The sequence below is a fragment of the Bemisia tabaci genome, chromosome 5 (assembly GCF_918797505.1).
Source record: "Bemisia tabaci chromosome 5, PGI_BMITA_v3".
NCBI lineage: Eukaryota > Metazoa > Arthropoda > Insecta > Hemiptera > Aleyrodidae > Bemisia > Bemisia tabaci.
In genome coordinates, this window is record NC_092797.1 from 1,220,301 (window position 1) to 1,246,491 (window position 26,191).

The 26,191-nt window shown below is 43.2% G+C and overlaps 1 protein-coding gene across 1 annotated transcript; it reads right to left on the reverse strand.

The window, feature by feature from the left end:
* Positions 1 to 1,695: 1,695 nt before the first annotated feature.
* LOC109035535 (thioredoxin-related transmembrane protein 1) lies at positions 1,696 to 12,464 on the reverse strand. Its single transcript, XM_019049199.2, has 6 exons — positions 12,194 to 12,464; positions 9,617 to 9,778; positions 9,016 to 9,190; positions 7,565 to 7,666; positions 6,855 to 6,956; positions 1,696 to 6,069 (listed from the first exon to the last, which is right to left on the reverse strand). Exons 1-6 carry the CDS (start codon positions 12,334 to 12,336, stop codon positions 5,974 to 5,976), a joined length of 780 nt encoding a protein of 259 aa, XP_018904744.1. The 5' UTR covers positions 12,337 to 12,464; the 3' UTR covers positions 1,696 to 5,973.
* Between the last annotated feature and the right edge of the window lie 13,727 nt (positions 12,465 to 26,191).

Below are 26,191 nucleotides of genomic sequence, written 5' to 3' on the forward strand. Positions count from 1 at the left end.
AAATATTCAGATGTCAAGTTGTGAATTTTTGATTTTTGGCCCCAGAGGGCCGCACTGTAGGCCGTTTCGCGGCCCTTTTTGGTAGCCGCAGCGGTAGCATAATTCATATTTTCACGATAAAATTTGTTTAATAAATCTCGGCAAAACTTTCATGACGGGTGCCATTCGAGCCTATTAGACTATCAATGCTGTCCAATTTTTTCCTTATTTTCATTTTTTCTTATTTATTTATTTATTCATCAATATTTTTTTTTTTAAATTTTCTTTCGTTTCCGATTTTTATCATTGCGTCTTTCTCCTTTAGCTTTTTATCAATGTTGGTTTTAGTTTTCTCCTAAAAAAGTATGATATGGTGTATAAATTACATTTTAGAAAGGAATGATTTTTGTTTTTGATAAAAAAGAAGAAAAAATTTTAAGTCAAAAGGATGCTTTTCGCGATGATTGACTAATGAATTATTGCAGTAAAACAACGTACGATGATTTACAGGTAGTATTCGGTGCATAAGTCAGAATTTTAACCTACATTTCGGGCCAGTATGGAGGTGTAACTGACGCCTTAGACGACTCGGCCACCATCCGAACTGATTTTACGTGAATGAATCTTCTATTCATAGAGTAGAGGTGATGCGCACGCTACTGGGCCACTGCGCAACCTCCTCGGCTACTGCGCATAGCGGTAGCAGTTGCGGAGCACTCAGTGAATTCGCTCACTTTTATAACGTGATTGTAAAAAAACCAAGGGCCTATTTCCAAAATCTGATTAGAGCGAGCTCATTAAGGGACTATCACCTGTCGATAACCGCAAAAATTATGGAAATTGGCCCAGTAGAACGCTGGAACTAAGCGTTACCAGTTATGCAAATTTAGGAGGTTTCGGAGCTTATAGTATAGATAGGCAATAGGCAATTTTCTTGTCACGAGGAGCTTACACATATCTTGCAATTTAATCATTTCTGTGTGAGCTACATTACTAGGTACGGAATCACACCAAACCATTCATTCAGACACATTTTTTTTTTCTTCAGAATTAAAACATTGGAATATTTTGCAATTTGAGTTTGCCAAATTTTAGAAGTAAAAAATCGAAAAAATTAAACCGCATGGATTTAAATGTATGAAACACCCTGAAATTGAACATAATGTAACAGAACAATTTTTTTGAAAATTGTTTGCGCAAAACGCAACTTGATACCTCCATATTTGGGCAAGCTGTGTGATCTTAAGATTTCAACTTGGTAACGGTGCCACATAGTAAGAAAATCTTTCAGAGACTGTGTGTCACACAGAAGGGACAAACATATCAAAATGTTCACACAATCGGAGCATAGGCCTAAATCGCAATTTTGAATGCTATCTTGATTGATTCTCTGACTATTTCGGGAGAAAAAATCCCCGATCTTCTTGAAAAAACACCTCTAAAAATCCCCAATTTTGGTTTTTTATAACTGGTAAACACCCTGACAGTTAAATTTCAATTATTTGTTTCTTTTTTTTTGCCGATTTTCATCAAAATACCATTACAAAAGCCTTAAATTTATTCCAGCCATTTCACTGGGCATTCTCCGTTTTTTCCTGTAAAATGGGGGGGGGGGGGGGGTTCAGAGATTTCTTACGGGTGCCTTACAGGGGAGGAGGGGTCCAAAAGTTGGCAAACATGCCTTCCGTAATACTTGAACGGCCAAATACACAAATATTTGCTTTGAAATTTTTTTATTCTTTACTTTCATTATTACAGTGTGAAGTCCTAACTAGCCACAAGCTTTAAGGGATAAAATGTACAAATGTATAAAACATCTTGGAGACTACCATCTACTGTAGCAGAAGAACTGCACTGTCATTTATCACTAGCAAAAATTCAATGCATATCTTGGATTCCAGATTTCCAAACACTTTTTCTTAAACTTATTTACATTTGGACCAATTTCAGCGGAATCAACCTAACTGCATCAGACATTGCCTCGTTTTCTATGATGTTTTACTTTTTGAACAGATAACCAAACAACCGAGCCTTGAAAACATTTTAGGGTATATTCTTCATAATCTAGGGCAAAGTTTACAGAAATTTTGAAAGCATTCAGTAGTTTAGTTCTATGTAAAAAAAAAGAAAACACGAGAGAAAGGTGAAGGGTGACACAGTCCGGCTGATTTCAGTTCAAATCCGTCCTCTTATTCCTGACACTTTTCTTTACATTACCATGGAAATATTCTGTAAAATTTTCAGAAAATACAACTGGTCTACTTGTCTTTGAAAACTAACGGGAGGTATGATAATTGAAACACTGCAATCAAATTAAATTTTTTCAAATTTTCATTGGCAATATGCTGAAAATAATAGAAATTTAACAATCAATGCTGCCAGTGACAGTTCAGAAGCATCAAATGCGCAGTTAGCAGAAAGGAAACAAGCCACATCAGCTATTGCCAAATTCAAATGGGCAATTTATTTTTTTACAAGAGAACGTCCATGAGGGTTCTTTTGAAAATTGTATGGAATTTGCTTTGGACTGTACAGAAAATTCACTGAAATGTACGCATAACTCCGCACAACCTTTTATGTAAATAATTAAAGCACCCGATTAAATTTAGCAATAGCTGATTTTGCTTGATTCCTTTCTGCTTAACATGGTCCAAATGACCATCAGGGTCCATTGTTAAAAACTTGAAATGCAAGCACAAGAGCCCCTCTTAAGGAACTTTGGCTTTGCCTGTACCTGGAGCAAAATAGAAAAAGCGATAGTCAGACCCGGTGGCTTGTCGCAGCCTCTCAATTGCCACGTAGCATTCACTGAAGCATGTGATTCCATGGTTATTTTAGGGAATTTCCAAAGATAAGACTTAACATAGTACAAAAGTAGTGTCTAAGAACCAGTCGAACAACCTGAGAGCTAAATTCATGATCTGACAATGTGCTTTTACACAGTGTTCTTCAAACAGGCTAGCAAGTTGATCATGGACTTGTCTCTGCTGTATTCACAACTTTTACAACAAAAAGGCGCGAACTTGAGAGATGGTTATTCTGTTGATGCGGTTATGGTTATTGCCTGGGACAAGCTGTCTGATAAAAATATGACAATAAGAAGGAAAAGTCAATCATCGCTCTGCAGAATGGACCATCGGTTAATAAAAAATGACAAATTTCATGAGAAAGAGCGATCAGTTCATCCCTGGTGTTAGGCGATTTCTTGAGGACTCAGAGTGGCAAAACACACACTAAAGTCATGAATGAACACCCCCTCACCAATGATTACACTACTGTCCTGATCCAATAGTAATTGGCAGGATACAACAGCAGCATTATAAAAGGTCAACCGATCATGACAACCACAGTAGGTGGGTGGTGTCTCAAATGATCTGGCATCATGCTCTTAGGTTATTTTATCTCAACATAACAGCGAAAAATTAACTTCCACCAACTTAATCTCTTGAACCTTTTCAGATAAGTAGATACAAATCCTCTCTAAAAGGAGACTTTTTGTAGAAAACAAGAAGTATTAAATGACTAAGTTCATGGAAATGCAAAAAATTAAATGCCTCATTCTAATAAATATAAAATCCTACTCAATACTCTAGAAAAATTGGAACTAGAATTAACAGAAGGCACCTTCAATACTGATTAGTGGCGTATTGGAAACAGATACATTGACATTGCAAGTGCTTTCATTTATGATGAGTCTTTTCTTGTCATTTTAAAAAAATAAAATAAATGAAAAAAGAAATATTTCTTTCTTCATTTAAACTTGCGAGTCATAAAATGGATTGCGGTAAGCAGAAGGGAAACGACGCAATTAAAGGTTTTCTAAATCGTGCAACTTCTTCTTTGCTTTGAGAAATACTAAATATAAGTGAAGGAATAAAATGTATACAATCGGTTTTCTTAAAAGTTAAACGAATTCTGGTAGAAAAACTATGACCATTTACTATTCTGGGCATTTGTTCAGGTAAAGATGAAGGAGCACGATTTTTAAAACAGTGTAATCATATTAGTTTCCTTTTCTTATATGCGATAAAAAGTTTGCATAGCTTTGAGGCTTTATCTCCTTCAAATATTTTTTCCCAAAATTAAAATGATACGAGCTGCTAAGACAGAAAACGAGGGAGCTTGGCAAAATGAAAGCACTAAAATCAGATCCAAAATTAAGTATCCAACAAAGATTCCCTGCTGTGAACCTCTGATAGTTATTCCAAAACTAGATGGTTCATCGGTTCACGAAGAGAATCGGCAGATAATCCTGCGACAAACAAATTGTGACTTTAAAAACTTAAAATGACTCAGTACAAAAAAAGAAAGAAAAAAAAGAGAAAAAAAAGGAAGGAAGGAGAATTAGTCAACTAAAAAATTACAGGGTTTATCAGAAATTACAAAAAAACTGTTTGACTAAGAGAGGAAAATACTGATTCTGATGAAACTGAGCTATCAAATCCTACCTTTCCTGAGATTTTATTTTGGTCATTATAAGACCCCCTTGAGATATTGAAGGGAAAGAACCAAGTGACCAATCTGATAAACTTTGATCATGGATTGAGCTTGCACAGGTAACATAACTCCCCAAAATCAGACAATTGAAATTTTTGAAAGACTGAAAAACGGTTTTCTTACACCTGAAAACTTAGTAGGATAACTAAAAACGAAGTTAAAACATGTACCACGGGCAGAAAAAATTACAACTTAAAACAACCTGAATATTCACTTTTCAGAATACAAATGCTTCTGCAATTCCAAGTTTAAACGTTACGTTGGATTTAGAAGTCGAAAATTAACTGTACGAGAGCTCCAAACGTAGGTGGTACTCTTAGACTAAAAACATTTCGCCGGGGTGCTGCCCTGTTCATACCTCAGTTGTTCAATGATGTTGAAGGGTCTTTTTTTCCTCCGAAGATTAAAAAACCATGCAAGGGTATTTCTTTCGGATGGAAGGGTGCTAAATTTGCAAAAATATAAACACAATACTTTTATGGAACAAGGTAAGCATGGAATTAGAGTGTGTGATTTTGTGGGCTCTTTATTTCAATTCTTATCAACCCTTCCTAACTTGACGTTTTTCAGAGCAACATTCGGTTCTTTTTTACATTAACTATTGCGTTATATTTTCCACTTACCCTTTCCTTTACTTCTAAAGGGAATAATTAAATGACTAGGGTAGAAGACTCTCATGGCGACAAGACACATCCTCAGGAGATTCAAATGAGTTTCTTCCGGAAGATGGGGACTAGCTTTGTCTTTAGTTGAGCAACTTCAAAACTTTGATCCTCGGCACAGGAGCCAAGAATTGGTTGCAAAATTAACATCAACATAACAAAAAATCTCGGTAGATTCCTGAGAAGCTTCAAAGACAGGAATGAAACTCTCAAAAGATTTTCACATCAAACGATTTCTAAATTATTCAAGTATACTTCAATAAAGTGGCACGAGAGTTGTCTTCATAAAAAAATAAAATAAAACTTAAGTAAAAACCGCTGAAAATTTTAAACATCTTCAGTGTTCAACATATTTGTGATGTTAATTACACTGAAATTCACGTTCAGAAAAAGACCAGTTCTGGGAAAAGTAAAGGAAATAAAAATCTATGACCAAAGTAGAAAATGTGAAACTTTGCTCGCGACTGTGCAAATCGCTGCTCATGTTTTACTTTTTTTAAAAAGAAAGCTTATCGGTATTTTTTCTTGAAATTTTCTTCATTCATTAAAAAATATTCACAGAAAATCTCAAAGAGAAATTTTAGTTAAGTTCATTGAGAAAAAGCAAACACAATATGAGATTTTGAAACATGATGGAGGTACGCATTTTCGACTTTAGTCATTGATATGAACTTCTCTTCTTTAAACATCGTATCAAAGGTCAAGCAGATTAATATGCAAGGAAATCAATGAATGACAAAAAACATTGTGAGTCGAAAATAAAAAAAGGAAAATTACGAAGTACATATAAAAAAATGAAAAACTGAGAGAGACTCCATTCGACAGACCATGAAAATCAATCAGCTTTGCGGGCCTTTCGCTTTTTGACCGATGGACTCGTGTCTGGATTCGCTTGTTCATCGACCAGCTCTTCTTGTGCTAGTTCATCATCCTAAAAAGAAAAAATTAAGCGATGGAAAAAAGAAGTTATGATTTTAAAAGGGACTTGCTGCTATTATTTAGCGCAGGCCCAGGCACACAGAAATGATACTGAATTTCTGAAAATCAGTGAAGGCATCATTTCAAGAACTTCTTTGGAAGCAATATTTTATTTGCTATTGAGCTTCAATTAAATTCGCGTAGTTTGTGATAAGAGCTGAGAGGGGCAGGGGGGTTTCAAAAGGCCGGATGGAATTTAAAATGATGCTCTATCACTGCTTACGCAGATTAGTTTCTCATCATTTGTTGTTGACAAACCTCTAAAACTTTCAGCAAGATTTTTAAGTGCTCTCCATGGCAAATGATTCGGATTCAATTACAACAACCAACGAGGCTCAATATGGTCTTAAATGATTTTGTCTCAGAGGCCTTTTTCACTTCTTTATTTGCATTTTAAAAGGAATCCAAGCGATTTAGGGGAAAAAACTACCCCAACTTTACGCTGCTAGGCTTCAGTCTCAAAAATCAATTCCCTTTCAATGCAATTAAAAGCAGGGAGTGATAGGAGGCTTGAAAAGATCTAAAACTGTTCACAAAAATAACAGGAGAGCAGGAGAAAAAAACCCTTTAAAACTTCCACGCACAACTTATAGGTCCTGTGACCTTGTACTCTTTGCAAGAATGACACTGAGATGAGTTTTACTCAATACGTTTGCTTAATTATTTATTTTCCTAACTCTTTCATCGGTAATGTTTTTTTTTATTTTGAGCCAAAGCAGAAAGATAACACAAACTTACAGATTCCTCGGTACTTCCACCTTTACCGCCTTGAGAAGCTCTGCCTTTGGGCAAGACTGCAGGTTTTGGTGGGAAGATAAAGTCAAGAATAAAGACTAGGATCTAGAGAGAAAACAAAAAAAAAAGTTACTTTATGATGAAGAACACAGGAGGATGATTTTATTGAAAGACGTTAAAAAAAGTGTGCAAGTGTACATGAGATTCATTCTTTTTTCACATTTCTATCTGTGACTTATTTCGATCATGGCGGTTTCCCAAAGGAGTCAAACGCTGAGAACAGTAATTCTGGGAATGTCTGTCTTCTAAGTATGAGTGAATACCGTGCACATGTAAGTGTCGGTGTTCCTTTATCAAAGTTTCCTCGAAAAATGGATTTCAGCCAGGAATTTCCCAGAAAACTTGTAAAGCACAGGAACAGGAAATTTCTTACTTTGTTCCATATACAAGGGGCTTGCAGGTTTTAGAGGCAAATTAAAATTTGGCCATAAAAGAGCTAAATATATTGATAAAATGCTAACGGTTGTTTACTTTTGACCGTTATGATTAACTGAGCGATTATTGTTTCTGCATACTATGCAGCTATCGCCAAACAGAAAATGATTAAATACCAGCTCATTTGCAGGCATTTGAGCCTCCTTTTGAAGATATAATATTTATCTTGCTTGGAATGAGAAGCTTTAGAAGCAGATTAAAATTAATTAGAAGCTTACCAAACCAAGCAAAGCTCCAATAAAGATGGTTCCAAAAGCAAACATTAAGTAAGAGCACCAAATTGGCACACCATACTCCTCTGTGAGTTGTGTATGCACCATCTAAAACCAAACAGAAATGACATATTTTTGTATCAATAAAATTAACTTATGTACCTACATTCTTAGGTATTATAACAAAAAAATTCATAAAGATAAAAAATGAGCCCAAATGTAGACAATTTCCTTCCTACTAGAACGCTGAGTGTACTGTCTTGAGCTGGAGACCTCGACTTCATTTTCTATGAATTTTTCATTTTCGAAATTTGCCTGCGTTTATCTTGACTCCAAAATTTCTAAATTGTCCGACTTTCCTAGACTTTTTCTTGAACTTGGATCATCGCATCCTTGTAGATTCTTTTCCCCGTTTTGCTAAACATGGACTTTCTCCAAAGTGTAGACAAAGTCTTCATTCCTATAGATTCACATTCAAGGAAAAGGCACTTGGTAGTTGTTCAAGCTCACATATAGGGCACTGGCTCAAGTTGCTGAGTTGTCCTACGATTCACGTAATTTCCTGACATTACCTGTAAATTCCCTGACTTTCCAGGTTTTCCAGACAGCCAAAAACCCTACAAAATATTTGAGTGTAGGTAGTTGAATTTATGAGAGCTTTGTTTTCCAGACCAACTTCAACTTAAAAAGAAAGGAGAGAAAGAAGCAAAAGACATGAACCATAACAAAACTGCTGTAGATCATACCAAGTAGCTCACATTTAGCCACACAGGCAGATATTTGTCAACTCAGAGGGCCATGGTCAGAAGTACCACGTACTATGCATACACCCCTAACTCATAATGTGCACTGCTGCTCCGTTACATGCTGAATAAGATATGCCTGTGTTCCCAGATGTTGCTCAGGCTTAGCAAACAGTACAGGAAAAGTTTAAAATATTTTCCCATGTAGCGGCAAATTTCTGGCAGGGTCCATGTCCATGTCCATGTCCATGTTGGACAAGTGGTGAGATCCACCCTTTCCATCCTCATGTTTCCAGGGTGTCTACTTAAGCTGGCTGCCACAAAATCAGTGCTTGTACAGTACTTTTTCAGCTTCCCCCCCCCCCCCCAAAAAAAAAAGTCACTGCCGCAACAGAAAAATTCAGTACTTTTTCAGTACCTTCCTGTGATGAAACACGGAATTGACGAGCGAATGGAGGCAAAAATAACATAGCCATGAAATTCGAAGCTCATTGGTGGCCTGAAGATCACCTGGCTGCACAAGGAAGATTTAGTGGGCAAGTACTGCACTTAAAATCAGTGCTCAATGGACAGTATACTTCCCACAATGTCTTAAAAAACTTGCGTGGCATGAAATTAAAGAATTTTGAACTTTCTTGCAGAATTTCAGTAGTTTTCAGATCAGTAGAAACCTTGTATTTTATAGCATGATACACAAAAAAACCCGTGACTCACCCTTAAAATTTGAGAGAGCCTGAAGAATTTGGCGACAGCTGACATCTGTAAGGATGCAGGTGATTTCCAGAATGGTATAGCATCTACCTGCTCCCATTTCTTCTGCTCTATGAAGGTCATGAAGGCTTCCTTATCACGGGAACCTTTATATTGTCTAAATTCCCCATTTAAGACACTGGAAACAAATGGAATGACGAGATTAAGCACATACAAACATAGTGGGAAAGGTTAGGGGCCATTCATAAAGTGTGCTCTGAGGAAACCTGGGACCTGAGGAAAAGAGAGCTTGAAGGCGAGTTGCCAAATTTTTTAAAGGAGCAACAACAGGAAGTTTTGGTTAGAATTATAGATTTTTAGTTTTTGATGCTGAGGAATGTAATTGATCAGCAATGAAAGAAATGAAATGAAAATGTTACAGACCACCTATCTGAACATAATTTTAAGCATAAATTTTTAGGACGAAAATAGGATATTCCAGAGTCCATAACTCATTCCTCTTTTAGCTGAAGCGATGGAATTTACCGTATCGTGATATCTTACTGGAATTTGATACTTTTCTCGGTAAAGTATTAAAGTAGATGGTGGAGGCTTTCCAACTTACTGAAAGATGGATGGCAGAGCTGTGACCATGAATCTTCCACTCAATCCCGGAGACTTGGTGACATCTACTTGCCCAACTTTGATGTCTAAATCTCGGCTCCAAGACGCGAATTCTTCCCACTGTGTTTGTAATGCTTGACAGGCAGGGCACCAGGGTGCAAAACTGAAAAATTGAAATACTTTTTAGTACAGCTGAAACAATTTAATTAAGTAGGTTAAATTTAATATTGATAAGGAAACAAATCTGAGGGAGTGAATCATCGACTGTTAATCAAGGATATCTCTTCACACAACTATTCATCCAATACAATTAAGGGGCTTTCATCTGGATGAAATGCAATGAAAGCTAAAATTGCCTACCAAGAAAAGAAATACAGAAAACATTATCTAGATTTTCACTTTACTTACTTTCCATCATTTTTTCTCTTTCCTAATGATCTCAGCACTTTCATTCTCCTCTTACATTTTTTTCACCTATACTTAGTTCTCTTTGAGTAAGAGGGAGGAGGATGGGTACCTCATAGGGCAATAGTGGCGACGACTGTTGAGCAAACTTTTAAAAGAACTCTTCAATTTCAAAAAGACAACGCTCGAAAAACTGTTATAGTTCATTAGGAAACCCTTTTAGGCAATATTTTTATGTAAAATTTACAATCGGTAAAATTTAGGTAAAAAAATTGTTAAAAAAACTCTTAGAATATCAGCTGTAGTTTTTCACAGCTAAAAATGTTTAAGAGAAATGTTAAAAAACTACAGTAATATTTTGAGAGTTTTTTTAAACACTTTTCCCCTTAAATTATACTTCTTGTAAATTTTACTTAAATAAAATAGCCAAAAAGGGTTTTCTACTACTTACGAAAATTTTAACAGCTTTTTGAAAAGTCTTTGAGGAATGTTTGAAAAAGTCATTGCTACTAGAGATAAACTCCTTTTAGTGATCTGATCACTAATTCTATCTAACAAGTCCAAAAAGGCACTATGTTCATTCAAGCATTGATTCACTTGCCACATCAAAGGCATCTGTAATGTATAAATTAGCTTCCTTTGATGATGTTGGCAAAGGATCCAAATAAGACATTGAGACCAGTGTGGTAACCTGGAGGTGGGTAGATAAGAAGGACCTGCCGAAGGTTTCCAAAACAATGCGCGTCCGATTCATCTTCTGTATTTTCCTGTCATCACCAACTGAAATTAATTAATAGTGCAGCGCAAAGGTTCATTTTTAGGGTCCCATGGGCCTATAAGTTATAAAATGTGGGAGATGTCTTAATCTTGTCGTCTTGATGTCTAGAATCAGAATTCCGATGCTGTCATTCTCAATGTTCAAAAAGTCACCTCCTAAAGAAGATGGCGGCCAAAATCACCTCCGTGGGTATGATAGTAACAAAAACAACCCAATTGCCTCACTGAGTTGTAGATCCCTGTGTATTTTTGGTTGTAGAACTCAAAACTGCAGTCCAAAATTCACTCGGACCATCTTAGAGGCTGCAATTCTATGATGGCGGCCAAAGTTGAGCCAAAAATGGGGTGAGGGACAAATGCTCCTCGAAGTGCCAAGTAGGGTGTCGAGTAGTGTGGTGAAAATGAAGTTAAATTCACATTATTGGGGCACGGAGGGGCTCTAGGTCCCAAAATGGCGGCAAAAGTGGCTGACACTTGTGGTAAAAAATTCTGAATAGTTAAGTTACGTTATGATATATCGATTCCATGTACTTTTGGTCGTAGAATTAAAATACGTTGTTTGAAATTATCTCTGACCTCATGTGGAGCCCGAAATCTAAGATGGCGCCCAAATTTGGCTCTAAATTTGATGATGGAGGGGCATCAAGTCCTCATAATGGCGTGTCTGGTGTCTTTTCTATCACTAATCGACCCACAGGATGAAATTTGCGCCTGCACTATAACCTCACTTCCATTAACAGGAAAAGAAATTTCAAGGAGTAAAAAGTATTGACAGACAAAACTTGACTAAGGTAACATATATTGAGATAGAATCTTATCTTTACATTAAATTTATCTCTTTTGGCTCATTTCGCTCCAATATTCTTTTAATTTTAATTTATCACTTTATTACTAAGTAGGCAGAGCTAATAAAGTAGACATACCAGTCCCGTTCTTCTCGTTTCTTTCGAATGGACAAAGAAATCAATGATAAATCGGTTGATGGGTTTAGTGGTTCAGTGTAAAGCATCAGAAGAGGTAAAAAGGAGAATGAGTACATAATATAAAACTAGGGAAAATAATATGATCTTCCAACTGTGCTTACGATTTCCTTTTTAGATGCTTATTAAGTCAAAAAATACAGCAATGTGGAAAGGCGTGCCTTATAGAGACTTTGATGAAATATCTATTACACTATCAAAATTTATAGAATGAAGCACACAAGTGAGTTTTACCGAAGATGTCAAGATGCTTCATGCTCATGTGGAGGTGATCGTTTCCAGTGGATCATTTTAGGACCCCTGGACATAAGAAATTACCATCCACATTGGTGAGAATACCTGTAAACTTAGCAACTCATTTAAGAGGTCTCAATAATTGTTCAACGTTAAAATAAAAAAGAACTGCAAGTACTTACAACTCGACCATCCATTCTCCTGTCAGCATAGACTCCCAGTTATCTTCATTTAGCTGTAATATTTGTGTTTTTGCAAGACCGGTGTGTTCACTTAAACTAACTAAAATAAAGAAGAAAAAGTACTGCCAATTAAACAGGGCCATGACTTGATAATTCTTACGTATTAGCGAAAAGCCGAGTCGAAGATCCAAGTAACTAGATGAAACTTCAAACTTCAAAAACACACAAAAAATAAATTACAGAACACAGAGACAGAATAGAGTACCTATAAAGACAGAGTATGGCCATTTCTGTTCCGGTTTTTCATTGGTCGCAAGCGAATAGGCTGACACATGCTGACACTAGAGTCCCTGCTGACACGATACTCTTAGGGCCGTAAATAAACAAACAAAATGGCTGTTATCAGCAAGCAAGATTGAGGTTATGCACATCTTACATCTATGGAACGTCGTTTGGGACCATAGAGTACATAGAGTCGTAATGTAAATGGGAGAGCTGGCGCCATGTTCTGCTCGACGAATTCCGAGCCCGGTGTGCGCCGAGTTCGGGTCGCTTTTTCGATACATTTTCGATCCAAAATGGCGGTGTGGAATACATGGTAATTCCTATCTCCGTTGTTGTTGTTGTTGTTGTCATCGGATGACCGGGTACCTGTGTATCGCAAACAATCGATTATGTATCGAAAAAGTGACCCGGCGTCACACAGGAGTCTCGGAATTCGGGACATGGAAAATGCTTAAAAGTGGCGCCAGCTCTCCCAATTACATTACGACTCTATGTACTCTATGTTTGGGACTTTACATAAACAGCACTCTCGCTCGTAAATGCGAAGACAGCGGTGAGACAATATTACGTCAGGAGGGACTTTAGCCTACGTCACCCAATATCGCGTTGCCAGTTGACATCATAATAATGGAATTATAAATGAATTTGATTCTTTTCAAATTAGTTTATTGATTATATTTAATAATTCACTCGTCGGATTTTGTTTCGTATACATTTTCTCTCAACGCGTTTTTCCTGATTTCTTTATGTTTATAATAATGAGAATTATGCTGTTGAATAATGATGTAACGGTATTTTAGTGATCTAAATAACAACTACCCCACTAGCAATGACCTGCTTTTAAAACATTCTTCAAAAACTCTAAAAATTAGTTTTTGGCTATTTTTTTAAAATAAAATTTAAGAGAAAAATAGGGTTTAAAAAAACCCTCAAAATATCACTGTTGATTTATAACATATTTTGCAAACATTTTTAGCTTTGAAAAACTACGTTGATATTTAAGAGTTTCTATGTAGGGGAGACCGGGGCTATGTTGACCAGATTTTTTGAAAACTTGTGTCTGAAGAAACAGAAGAATAGAATGCCATTTCTTTGATGCTCTAATCCTTGAGCATACAGTGTAAAATTAAAATCAACTGAAAACATTGTACAAAATACTTTAATTTTGTGAGTTTCATGCGTTTTTATAAGAAAATCCATTTTGGTCAACATAGCCCCTGCTTGGGGCTATATTGGCCACCCCCGGGGCTAAGTGAGCCACCTGTAAGGAAGCTATGTTAACCTTGTTCAGTTGATTGTAATTGCACTTAAAAAGCTTAGTATTATGCCCTTACACTTATCTTTCGTAATGTTTGTAAAACTCAATACCTTTGGAGCTGAAAATTTAAAAATAAAAAAAAAAAATTTTAGAGAACAGTATCAAATTTAATAAGTGAGTTGGCGTGAAAAGCAACTTAAAAAATAATAAGAAGATCTACTTCTCCACTAAATAGGACCGTTTTAAACTCAAAGAGAATGGATTTGAAACCTTACGCAAAAAAAAGTATAAAATGTATGTCTTCTTAGTAGGTCAACATAGCCCCAGAAAAATGGTCCACATAGCCCCGATCGAGGTTACCTCAAATCAAAGTCATCCAACTAAGAAACAAGGAGTCAAAAGCCATAAATCCATACACTAAAATCAAAGGAAAGGGGTCTACTTCAAATAGAAACAAAGATTAATAAGATACAAAATAAATACTCGCCACAGCAAACAAAATTCAAAATTAAAAAAATCGCGTTTTCGGGCTATTTTCGAAGGTAAACAAGAATGTTACAGCACAGAGCATAACAGAGGGGGACACCATCGATGTTGATATTTTAAATTGTTAGTCTACATCGCTGCCAACCTTTTTGCTCATCAAAACATCAAATTTACATTTTCCTCTACAAAATTCTCACGATGGTTATCATAGCCCCGTGGCCAACATAACCCCGGTCTCCCCTAAGTAATCACATTTTTCTTTACCTACATTTTACTATGCTCGTAAATTTTGCTTAAAAACTAGCCAAAACGGTATTCCTAATAAGAGAACTTTAACAGGTTTTTTAAGAGTGGTCATTTTTAAATTTAAGAGTTATTTTCTAAAAGTTTTTTTAATAGCAGCCGATTGATACCAGAGTAATGCGATTTTCTGCAGAAACGATGCCTTCGCACCGATTCATCAAAATTACCATAGAATATACGAACAGTATAAAGTTTTTAAAATCCCCTGAAAAATTGCTAAAAATCACCAGCTATTGTCACTTCTGTGACTGATATTATAAGTCACAACAGGAGACATTTCACTTAGGCCCCCCGTTTAACACTCACGTAATAAGGCATGGCAGTATAGATCCAATATCTGTTGTGACTTATAATATCAGTCACAGAAGTGACAATAGTTTTGTCAGTGAGCTGTATGTTCTTTGATTTGCCTCAGAATTTTGGTGTGGATTTTTACAAAAGCTCTATCAAACTTTGAGTCATTTTATGGCACTCCAAAACCTGCCTTATGTCAATAAAAAAACTGCCAGGAAGTATTTAAAAATTTAATTGCTGGGCATGTACACAGTCTTCGTGACTGAAATTCAATTTTATACGGTGCAAAATACGCGTCCGATTTTAGAGATTATTGAAAGATCATCAATTAAATCACCGCCAAAACCAATGACGATTATTTATCCACCGGCCAGTCGTAGAACGGAAATAATAATAATCTGATAGAGAAAATTACAGCTGGCAACGTAGGAATAACTTCGAGGCGGGATCAGTAATGTCCCAACTGGGTTTTATTGGTAAAGTCCCCAGTGACGTAGTTTAGTCCCAGAGAACTGCGTTCAGAGTAGCGTAGAGGTTATGATTCAATAAAGTCCCAAACGACGTTCCATACTTACATCCTCCTGTGATAAAGGTAAAAGGCGATTAAGGTTAATCTTCAGCTGTAGTTCCGAAAAAAATCCACCACGTCGCGCTGCTAAAATCCGACTCCGAAATCAGTGATTATTTAAATATCACAATAGGTATCTTAAATTCTAAGACTCATAAGTTCTAGCAGCATACGTCTGGAATCCTTAGAAACAAACGCGAGCTTTGAAAGTCTAATAGTAAAAGCTGTAAATTGATCCCAGTTTCTCTTACGGGATATCTGTAAGTGCGAGAGAGACAGCTCACGGTGGGAGAGAGATATCTGCCAACTGCTGAGAGCGATCAAGCGCGATTGGTCGCATCAAGGTCATCATGCTTAACCCTACTTTTTTCTGGGATCAAATTGCAGAGCTTCAGAAATGACTTTTCACGTTGTTTTTAGGGTCAATAGGAAGAAGAATGTTATAGCTAGAACTTATTTATCTTCGATTTAAACAGAAATTCCTTCAACTTTTATAAAAGCTCAAGGACTCACGTGGAGCTGTACGGACTCTAAAACACAGCGGTGGCGCCCCCTGCGCGGAGAAATTTCTTACTTCACGCAGCTGTAGATAAACCTTAAACAATGTTTTCGTGATTGCGAGTGTGTGTGTGTCCCTTTGACGAGCCGCGGGTTGCCGCATCTGATCAATGAGTGGGAGAGAGATAGACGATAATACGGCGGCTTGTCAAAGCCGAGTGTGCTCTTTTGACGTGCCGCATCTGAGCAATGAGTGCTAGAGAGAGAAAGGATAAAACAGCGTATGGACCAATCCAAGTTGAGCCTTACTCCCCGTTTACGGCCGTTCTTTCCAGGGCTCATGGTCGGACAGCACTCCGGTGCTTTTTCGGGGCACCCGGATTCGGGCTCGCCACTACCACCGCGGACCAAATTACGAGGCCCAGCCTGTATTTTTGCGAGTGTGTGTGTCCCTTTGACGAGCCGCGGGTTGCCGCATCTGATCAATGAGTGGGAGAGAGATAGACGATAAAACGGCGGCTTCTCAGAGCCGAGTGTGCTCCTTTGACGTGCCGCATCTGAGCAATGAGTGCGAGAGAGAGAAAGGACAAAACAGCGTATGGACCAATCCAAGTTGAGCCTTAGTCCCCGTTTACGGCCGTTCTTTCCAGGGCTCATGGTCGGAAAGCACTCCGGTGCTTTTTCGGGGCACCCGGATTCGGGCTCGCCACTACCACCGCGGACCAAATTACGAGGCCCAGCCTGTATTTTTGCGAGTGTGTGTGTGTCCCTTTGACGAGCCGCGGGTTGCCGCATCTGATCAATGAGTGGGAGAGAGATAGACGATAAAACGGCGGCTTGTCAAAGCCGAGTGTGCTCTTTTGACGTGCCGCATCTGAGCAATGAGTGCGAGAGAGAGAAAGGACAAAACAGCGTATGGACCAATCCAAGTTGAGCCTTACTCCCCGTTTACGGCCGTTCTTTCCAGGGCTCATGGTCGGAAAGCACTCCGGTGCTTTTTCGGGGCATCCGGATTCGGGCTCGCCACTACCACCGCGGACCAAATTACGAGGCCCAGCCTGTATTTTTGCGAGTGTGTGTGTGTCCCTTTGACGAGCCACAGGTTGCCGCATCTGATCAATGAGTGGGAGAGAGATAGACGATAAAACGGCGGCTTGTCAAAGCCGAGTATGCTCCTTTGACGTGCCGCATCTGAGCAATGAGTGCGAGAGAGAGAAAGGACAAAACAGCGTATGGACCAATCCAAGTTGAGCCTTACTCCCCGTTTACGGCCGTTCTTTCCAGGGCTCATGGTCGGACAGCACTCCGGTGCTTTTTCGGGGCACCCGGATACGGGCTCGCCACTACCACCGCGGACTGAATTACGAGGCCCAGCCTGTATTTTTGCGAGCGTGTGTGTGTCCCTTTGACGAGCCGCGGGTTGCCGCATCTGATCAATGAGTGGGAGAGAGATAGACGATAAAACGGCGGCTTCTCAGAGCCGGGTGTGCTCCTTTGACGTGCCGCATCTGAGCAATGAGTGCGAGAGAGAGAAAGGACAAAACAGCGTATGGACCAATCCAAGTTGAGCCTTAGTCCCCGTTTACGGCCGTTCTTTCCAGGGCTCATGGTCGGAAAGCACTCCGGTGCTTTTTCGGGGCACCCGGATTCGGGCTCGCCACTACCACCGCGGACCAAATTACGAGGCCCAGCCTGTATTTTTGCGAGTGTGTGTGTGTCCCTTTGACGAGCCGCGGGTTGCCGCATCTGATCAATGAGTGGGAGAGAGATAGACGATAAAACGGCGGCTTGTCAAAGCCGAGTGTGCTCCTTTGACGTGCCGCATCTGAGCAATGAGTGCGAGAGAGAGAAAGGACAAAACAGCGTATGGACCAATCCAAGTTGAGCCTTACTCCCCGTTTACGGCCGTTCTTTCCAGGGCTCATGGTCGGAAAGCACTCCGGTGCTTTTTCGGGGCACCCGGATTCGGGCTCGCCACTACCACCGCGGACCAAATTACGAGGCCCAGCCTGTATTTTTGCGAGTGTGTGTGTGTCCCTTTGACGAGCCGCGGGTTGCCGCATCTGATCAATGAGTGGGAGAGAGATAGACGATAAAACGGCGGCTTGTCAAAGCCGAGTGTGCTCTTTTGACGTGCCGCATCTGAGCAATGAGTGCGAGAGAGAGAAAGGACAAAACAGCGTATGGACCAATCCAAGTTGAGCCTTACTCCCCGTTTACGGCCGTTCTTTCCAGGGCTCATGGTCGGACAGCACTCCGGTGCTTTTTCGGGGCACCCGGATTCGGGCTCGCCACTACCACCGCGGACCAAATTACGAGGCCCAGCCTGTATTTTTGCGAGTGTGTGTGTGTCCCTTTGACGAGCCGCGGGTTGCCGCATCTGATCAATGAGTGGGAGAGAGATAGACGATAAAACGGCGGCTTCTCAAAGCCGAGTGTGCTCCTTTGACGTGCCGCATCTGAGCAATGAGTGCGAGAGAGAGAAAGGACAAAACAGCGTATGGACCAATCCAAGTTGAGCCTTAGTCCCCGTTTACGGCCGTTCTTTCCAGGGCTCATGGTCGGAAAGCACTCCGGTGCTTTTTCGGGGCACCCGGATTCGGGCTCGCCACTACCACCGCGGACCAAATTACGAGGCCCAGCCTGTATTTTTGCGAGTGTGTGTGTGTCCCTTTGACGAGCCGCGGGTTGCCGCATCTGATCAATGAGTGGGAGAGAGATAGACGATAAAACGGCGGCTTGTCAAAGCCGAGTGTGCTCTTTTGACGTGCCGCATCTGAGCAATGAGTGCGAGAGAGAGAAAGGACAAAACAGCGTATGGACCAATCCAAGTTGAGCCTTACTCCCCGTTTACGGCCGTTCTTTCCAGGGCTCATGGTCGGAAAGCACTCCGGTGCTTTTTCGGGGCATCCGGATTCGGGCTCGCCACTACCACCGCGGACCAAATTACGAGGCCCAGCCTGTATTTTTGCGAGTGTGTGTGTGTCCCTTTGACGAGCCGCGGGTTGCCGCATCTGATCAATGAGTGGGAGAGAGATAGACGATAAAACGGCGGCTTGTCAAAGCCGAGTGTGCTCCTTTGACGTGCCGCATCTGAGCAATGAGTGCGAGAGAGAGAAAGGACAAAACAGCGTATGGACCAATCCAAGTTGAGCCTTACTCCCCGTTTACGGCCGTTCTTTCCAGGGCTCATGGTCGGAAAGCACTCCGGTGCTTTTTCGGGTCACCCGGATTCGGGCTTGCCACTACCACCGCGGACCAAATTACGAGGCCCAGCCTGTATTTTTGCGAGTGTGTGTGTGTCCATTTGACGAGCCGCGGGTTGCCGCATCTGATCAATGAGTGGGAGAGAGATAGACGATAAAACGGCGGCTTGTCAAAGCCGAGTGTGCTCCTTTGACGTGCCGCATCTGAGCAATGAGTGCGAGAGAGAGAAAGGACAAAACAGCGTATGGACCAATCCAAGTTGAGCCTTACTCCCCGTTTACGGCCGTTCTTTCCAGGGCTCATGGTCGGAAAGCACTCCGGTGCTTTTTCGGGGCACCCGGATTCGGGCTCGCCACTACCACCGCGGACCAAATTACGAGGCCCAGCCTGTATTTTTGCGAGAGTGTGTGTGTCCCTTTGACGAGCCGCGGGTTGCCGCATCTGATCAATGAGTGGGAGAGAGATAGACGATAAAACGGCGGCTTGTCAAAGCCGAGTGTGCTCCTTTGACGTGCCGCATCTGAGCAATGAGTGCGAGAGAGAGAAAGGACAAAACAGCGTATGGACCAATCCAAGTTGAGCCTTACTCCCCGTTTACGGCCGTTCTTTCCAGGGCTCATGGTCGGAAAGCACTCCGGTGCTTTTTCGGGGCACCCGGATTCGGGCTCGCCACTACCACCGCGGACCAAATTACGAGGCCCAGCCTGTATTTTTGCGAGTGTGTGTGTGTCCCTTTGACGAGCCGCGGGTTGCCGCATCTGATCAATGAGTGGGAGAGAGATAGACGATAAAACGGCGGCTTGTCAAAGCCGAGTGTGCTCTTTTGACGTGCCGCATCTGAGCAATGAGTGCGAGAGAGAGAAAGGACAAAACAGCGTATGGACTAATCCAAGTTGAGCCTTACTCCCCGTTTACGGCCGTTCTTTCCAGGGCTCATGGTCGGAAAGCACTCCGGTGCTTTTTCGGGGCACCCGGATTCGGGCTCGCCACTACCACCGCGGACCAAATTACGAGGCCCAGCCTGTATTTTTGCGAGTGTGTGTGTGTCCCTTTGACGAGCCGCGGGTTGCCGCATCTGATCAATGAGTGGGAGAGAGATAGACGATAAAACGGCGGCTGGTCAAAGCCGAGTGTGCTCCTTTGACGTGCCGCATCTGAGCAATGAGTGCGAGAGAGAGAAAGGACAAAACAGCGTATGGACCAATCCAAGTTGAGCCTTAGTCCCCGTTTACGGCCGTTCTTTCCAGGGCTCATGGTCGGAAAGCACTCCGGTGCTTTTTCTGGGCACCCGGATTCGGGCTCGCCACTACCACCGCGGACCAAATTACGAGGCCCAGCCTGTATTTTTGCGAGTGTGTGTGTGTCCCTTTGACGAGCCGCGGGTTGCCGCATCTGATCAATGAGTGGGAGAGAGATAGACGATAAAACGGCGGCTTGTCAAAGCCGAGTATGCTCCTTTGACGTGCCGCATCTGAGCAATGAGTGCGAGAGAGAGAAAGGACAAAACAGCGTATGGACCAATCCAAGTTGAGCCTTACTCCCCGTTTACGGCCGTTCTTTCCAGGGCTCATGGTCGGAAAGCACTCCGGTGCTTTTTCTGGGCACCCGGATTCGGGCTCGCCACTACCACCGCGGACCAAATTACGAGGCCCAGCCTGTATTTTTGCGAGTGTGTGTGTGTCCCTTTGACGAGCCGCGGGTTGCCGCATCTGATCAATGAGTGGGAGAGAGATAGACGATAAAACGGCGGCTTGTCAAAGCCGAGTGTGCTCCTTTGACGTGCCGCATCTGAGCAATGAGTGCGAGAGAGAGAAAGGACAAAACAGCGTATGGACCAATCCAAGTTGAGCCTTACTCCCCGTTTACGGCCGTTCTTTCCAGGGCTCATGGTCGGAAAGCACTCCGGTGCTTTTTCGGGGCACCCGGATTCGGGCTCGCCACTACCACCGCGGACCAAATTACGAGGCCCAGCCTGTATTTTTGCGAGTGTGTGTGTGTCCCTTTGACGAGCCGCGGGTTGCCGCATCTGATCAATGAGTGGGAGAGAGATAGACGATAAAACGGCGGCTTGTCAAAGCCGAGTGTGCTCCCTTTGACGTGCCGCATCTGAGCAATGAGTGCGAGAGAGAGAAAGGACAAAACAGCGTATGGACCAATCCAAGTTGAGCCTTAGTCCCCGTTTACGGCCGTTCTTTCCAGGGCTCATGGTCGGAAAGCACTCCGGTGCTTTTTCGGGGCACCCGGATTCGGGCTCGCCACTACCACCGCGGACCAAATTACGAGGCCCAGCCTGTATTTTTGCGAGTGTGTGTGTGTCCCTTTGACGAGCCGCGGGTTGCCGCATCTGATCAATGAGTGGGAGAGAGATAGACGATAAAACGGCGGCTTGTCAAAGCCGAGTGTGCTCCTTTGACGTGCCGCATCTGAGCAATGAGTGCGAGAGAGAGAAAGGACAAAACAGCGTATGGACCAATCCAAGTTGAGCCTTAGTCCCCGTTTACGGCCGTTCTTTCCAGGGCTCATGGTCGGAAAGCACTCCGGTGCTTTTTCGGGGCACCCGGATTCGGGCTCGCCACTACCACCGCGGACCAAATTACGAGGCCCAGCCTGTATTTTTGCGAGTGTGTGTGTGTCCCTTTGACGAGCCGCGGGTTGCCGCATCTGATCAATGAGTGGGAGAGAGATAGACGATAAAACGGCGGCTTGTCAAAGCCGAGTGTGCTCCTTTGACGTGCCGCATCTGAGCAATGAGTGCGAGAGAGAGAAAGGACAAAACAGCGTATGGACCAATCCAAGTTGAGCCTTAGTCCCCGTTTACGGCCGTTCTTTCCAGGGCTCATGGTCGGAAAGCACTCCGGTGCTTTTTCGGGGCACCCGGATTCGGGCTCGCCACTACCACCGCGGACCAAATTACGAGGCCCAGCCTGTATTTTTGCGAGTGTGTGTGTGTCCCTTTGACGAGCCGCGGGTTGCCGCATCTGATCAATGAGTGGGAGAGAGATAGACGATAAAACGGCGGCTTGTCAAAGCCGAGTGTGCTCCTTTGACGTGCCGCATCTGAGCAATGAGTGCGAGAGAGAGAAAGGACAAAACAGCGTATGGACCAATCCAAGTTGAGCCTTAGTCCCCGTTTACGGCCGTTCTTTCCAGGGCTCATGGTCGGAAAGCACTCCGGTGCTTTTTCGGGGCACCCGGATTCGGGCTCGCCACTACCACCGCGGACCAAATTACGAGGCCCAGCCTGTATTTTTGCGAGTGTGTGTGTGTCCCTTTGACGAGCCGCGGGTTGCCGCATCTGATCAATGAGTGGGAGAGAGATAGACGATAAAACGGCGGCTTGTCAAAGCCGAGTGTGCTCCTTTGACGTGCCGCATCTGAGCAATGAGTGCGAGAGAGAGAAAGGACAAAACAGCGTATGGACCAATCCAAGTTGAGCCTTACTCCCCGTTTACGGCCGTTCTTTCCAGGGCTCATGGTCGGAAAGCACTCCGGTGCTTTTTCGGGGCACCCGGATTCGGGCTCGCCACTACCACCGCGGACCAAATTACGAGGCCCAGCCTGTATTTTTGCGAGTGTGTGTGTGTCCCTTTGACGAGCCGCGGGTTGCCGCATCTGATCAATGAGTGGGAGAGAGATAGACGATAAAACGGCGGCTTGTCAAAGCCGAGTGTGCTCCTTTGACGTGCCGCATCTGAGCAATGAGTGCGAGAGAGAGAAAGGACAAAACAGCGTATGGACCAATCCAAGTTGAGCCTTAGTCCCCGTTTACGGCCGTTCTTTCCAGGGCTCATGGTCGGAAAGCACTCCGGTGCTTTTTCGGGGCACCCGGATTCGGGCTCGCCACTACCACCGCGGACCAAATTACGAGGCCCAGCCTGTATTTTTGCGAGTGTGTGTGTGTCCCTTTGACGAGCCGCGGGTTGCCGCATCTGATCAATGAGTGGGAGAGAGATAGACGATAAAACGGCGGCTTGTCAAAGCCGAGTGTGCTCTTTGACGTGCCGCATCTGAGCAATGAGTGCGAGAGAGAGAAAGGACAAAACAGCGTATGGACCAATCCAAGTTGAGCCTTAGTCCCCGTTTACGGCCGTTCTTTCCAGGGCTCATGGTCGGAAAGCACTCCGGTGCTTTTTCGGGGCACCCGGATTCGGGCTCGCCACTACCACCGCGGACCAAATTACGAGGCCCAGCCTGTATTTTTGCGAGTGTGTGTGTGTCCCTTTGACGAGCCGCGGGTTGCCGCATCTGATCAATGAGTGGGAGAGAGATAGACGATAAAACGGCGGCTTGTCAAAGCCGAGTGTGCTCCTTTGACGTGCCGCATCTGAGCAATGAGTGCGAGAGAGAGAAAGGACAAAACAGCGTATGGACCAATCCAAGTTGAGCCTTAGTCCCCGTTTACGGCCGTTCTTTCCAGGGCTCATGGTCGGAAAGCACTCCGGTGCTTTTTCGGGGCACCCGGATTCGGGCTCGCCACTACCACCGCGGACCAAATTACGAGGCCCAGCCTGTATTTTTGCGAGTGTGTGTGTGTCCCTTTGACGAGCCGCGGGTTGCCGCATCTGATCAATGAGTGGGAGAGAGATAGACGATAAAACGGCGGCTTGTCAAAGCCGAGTGTGCTCCTTTGACGTGCCGCATCTGAGCAATGAGTGCGAGAGAGAGAAAGGACAAAACAGCGTATGGACCAATCCAAGTTGAGCCTTAGTCCCCGTTTACGGCCGTTCTTTCCAGGGCTCATGGTCGGAAAGCACTCCGGTGCTTTTTCTGGGCACCCGGATTCGGGCTCGCCACTACCACCGCGGACCAAATTACGAGGCCCAGCCTGTATTTTTGCGAGTGTGTGTGTGTCCCTTTGACGAGCCGCGGGTTGCCGCATCTGATCAATGAGTGGGAGAGAGATAGACGATAAAACGGCGGCTTGTCAAAGCCGAGTGTGCTCCTTTGACGTGCCGCATCTGAGCAATGAGTGCGAGAGAGAGAAAGGACAAAACAGCGTATGGACCAATCCAAGTTGAGCCTTAGTCCCCGTTTACGGCCGTTCTTTCCAGGGCTCATGGTCGGAAAGCACTCCGGTGCTTTTTCGGGGCACCCGGATTCGGGCTCGCCACTACCACCGCGGACCAAATTACGAGGCCCAGCCTGTATTTTTGCGAGTGTGTGTGTGTCCCTTTGACGAGCCGCGGGTTGCCGCATCTGATCAATGAGTGGGAGAGAGATAGACGATAAAACGGCGGCTTGTCAAAGCCGAGTGTGCTCCTTTGACGTGCCGCATCTGAGCAATGAGTGCGAGAGAGAGAAAGGACAAAACAGGGTATGCACCAATCCAAGTTGAGCCTTAGTCCCCGTTTACGGCCGTTCTTTCCAGGGCTCATGGTCGGAAAGCACTCCGGTGCTTTTTCTGGGCACCCGGATTCGGGCTCGCCGCTACCACCGCAGACCAAATTACGAGGCCCAGCCTGTATTTTTGCGAGAGTGTGTGTGTCCCTTTGACGAGCCGCGGGTTGCCGCATCTGATCAATGAGTGGGAGAGAGATAGACGATAAAACGGCGGCTTGTCAAAGCCGAGTGTGCTCCTTTGACGTGCCGCATCTGAGCAATGAGTGCGAGAGAGAGAAAGGACAAAACAGCGTATGGACCAATCCAAGTTGAGCCTTAGTCCCCGTTTACGGCCGTTCTTTCCAGGGCTCATGGTCGGAAAGCACTCCGGTGCTTTTTCGGGGCACCCGGATTCGGGCTCGCCACTACCACCGCGGACCAAATTACGAGGCCCAGCCTGTATTTTTGCGAGTGTGTGTGTGTCCCTTTGACGAGCCGCGGGTTGCCGCATCTGATCAATGAGTGGGAGAGAGAGATAGACGATAAAACGGCGGCTTGTCAAAGCCGAGTATGCTCCTTTGACGTGCCGCATCTGAGCAATGAGTGCGAGAGAGAGAAAGGACAAAACAGCGTATGGACCAATCCAAGTTGAGCCTTACTCCCCGTTTACGGCCGTTCTTTCCAGGGCTCATGGTCGGAAAGCACTCCGGTGTTTTTTCGGGGCACCCAGATTCGGTCTCGCCACTACCACCGTGGACCAAATTACGAGGCCCAGCGTGTGTTTTTGTTTTTTTATTGTGTTATTCGTAGATATGCTAGTTTAAATTGTTACTGCCGTATAATTGAATATTTTGTCAAATTTAGCTTCTTATCGATGTTATGGTGAGTCGCCATCTTGTTTGTTTACATAAGGCCCTAAGAGCATCATGAAGCCTAAAAATTCGTTGACCAAACAAAAAGCGGAACAGTTTTCCTGTAGTAAAAAGATACGAATGGCCATATACTCTGTCTATAAAGGTACTCTACTCTAACGTGACAGAAGAGTCATAGAATATTAGCATGGATGAATATACAGGGTTATCCAAAAGTCACTGACCACCCCTGTAACTTTTTTCCAAATTGAGATAGAAGTTTGAAACTTTGGGTATGTTCCTGGGTCTAAAGTAGCAACTTCTTGGTCCCCCCAAAATTTTGGGGGGGCCCCCGCCCCCTAAGGGGGCGGGGGCTAACTTTTTTTTTTCAAATGGCAACCCCCCTTTGTGATACCTCATTCGAAAGATAATAAAAAAAGAAAATTTTTGGCGCAAACCGCAGGTCAAAATGTTGATTTTTGACAAAATGGCGGCCGGTCAAAGTTCAAAATGGCGGAAATTTGGCATCTCCGTTTTTTATCGGCGGATTGGTCTGAAACTCAGAATCTTGAGGTTTTTTGGGACGAGAAAAACGATTCTGGCATCGGTTTTCCAGAAAAGTCAGTTCTTTTCAAAATGGCGGCGGTCAAAATGGCGGCCTAGAGTGAAAAGTGGATATTTAGGCTGCTTAGCGTTGGATTTGCATGAAACTTGGTATCCGGGGGTATTTCGGCACGAGAAGAACGAATCTTTCATTGGATACCTGAAATTCCGACGAATTTCAAAATGGCGGCTGAAAAGTGGCGAGAAATCAGTTTTACGGCTGTTTACCGATGGATCTGCATGAAATGCGATATCCTGGTGGTTTTTGGCTGGATAAAAAGAAATCTTTCATTAATTCTTGAAATACTAAATAATCGATATCGCAT

Excerpts from the sequence above, each read along its gene's own strand:
- LOC109035535 (XM_019049199.2), bottom strand. The coding sequence starts at position 12,336 with ATGGCCCTGTTTAATTGGCAGTACTTTTTCTTCTTTATTTTAGTTAGT. Across the intron at positions 9,779-12,193 it reads GGAGAATGGATGGTCGAGTT|TTTTGCACCCTGGTGCCCTG; the intron begins GTAAGTACTTGC and ends TCAATTTTTCAG. Across the intron at positions 7,667-9,015 it reads GGCTCTCTCAAATTTTAAGG|ATGGTGCATACACAACTCAC; the intron begins GTGAGTCACGGG and ends GTTTGGTTTTAG.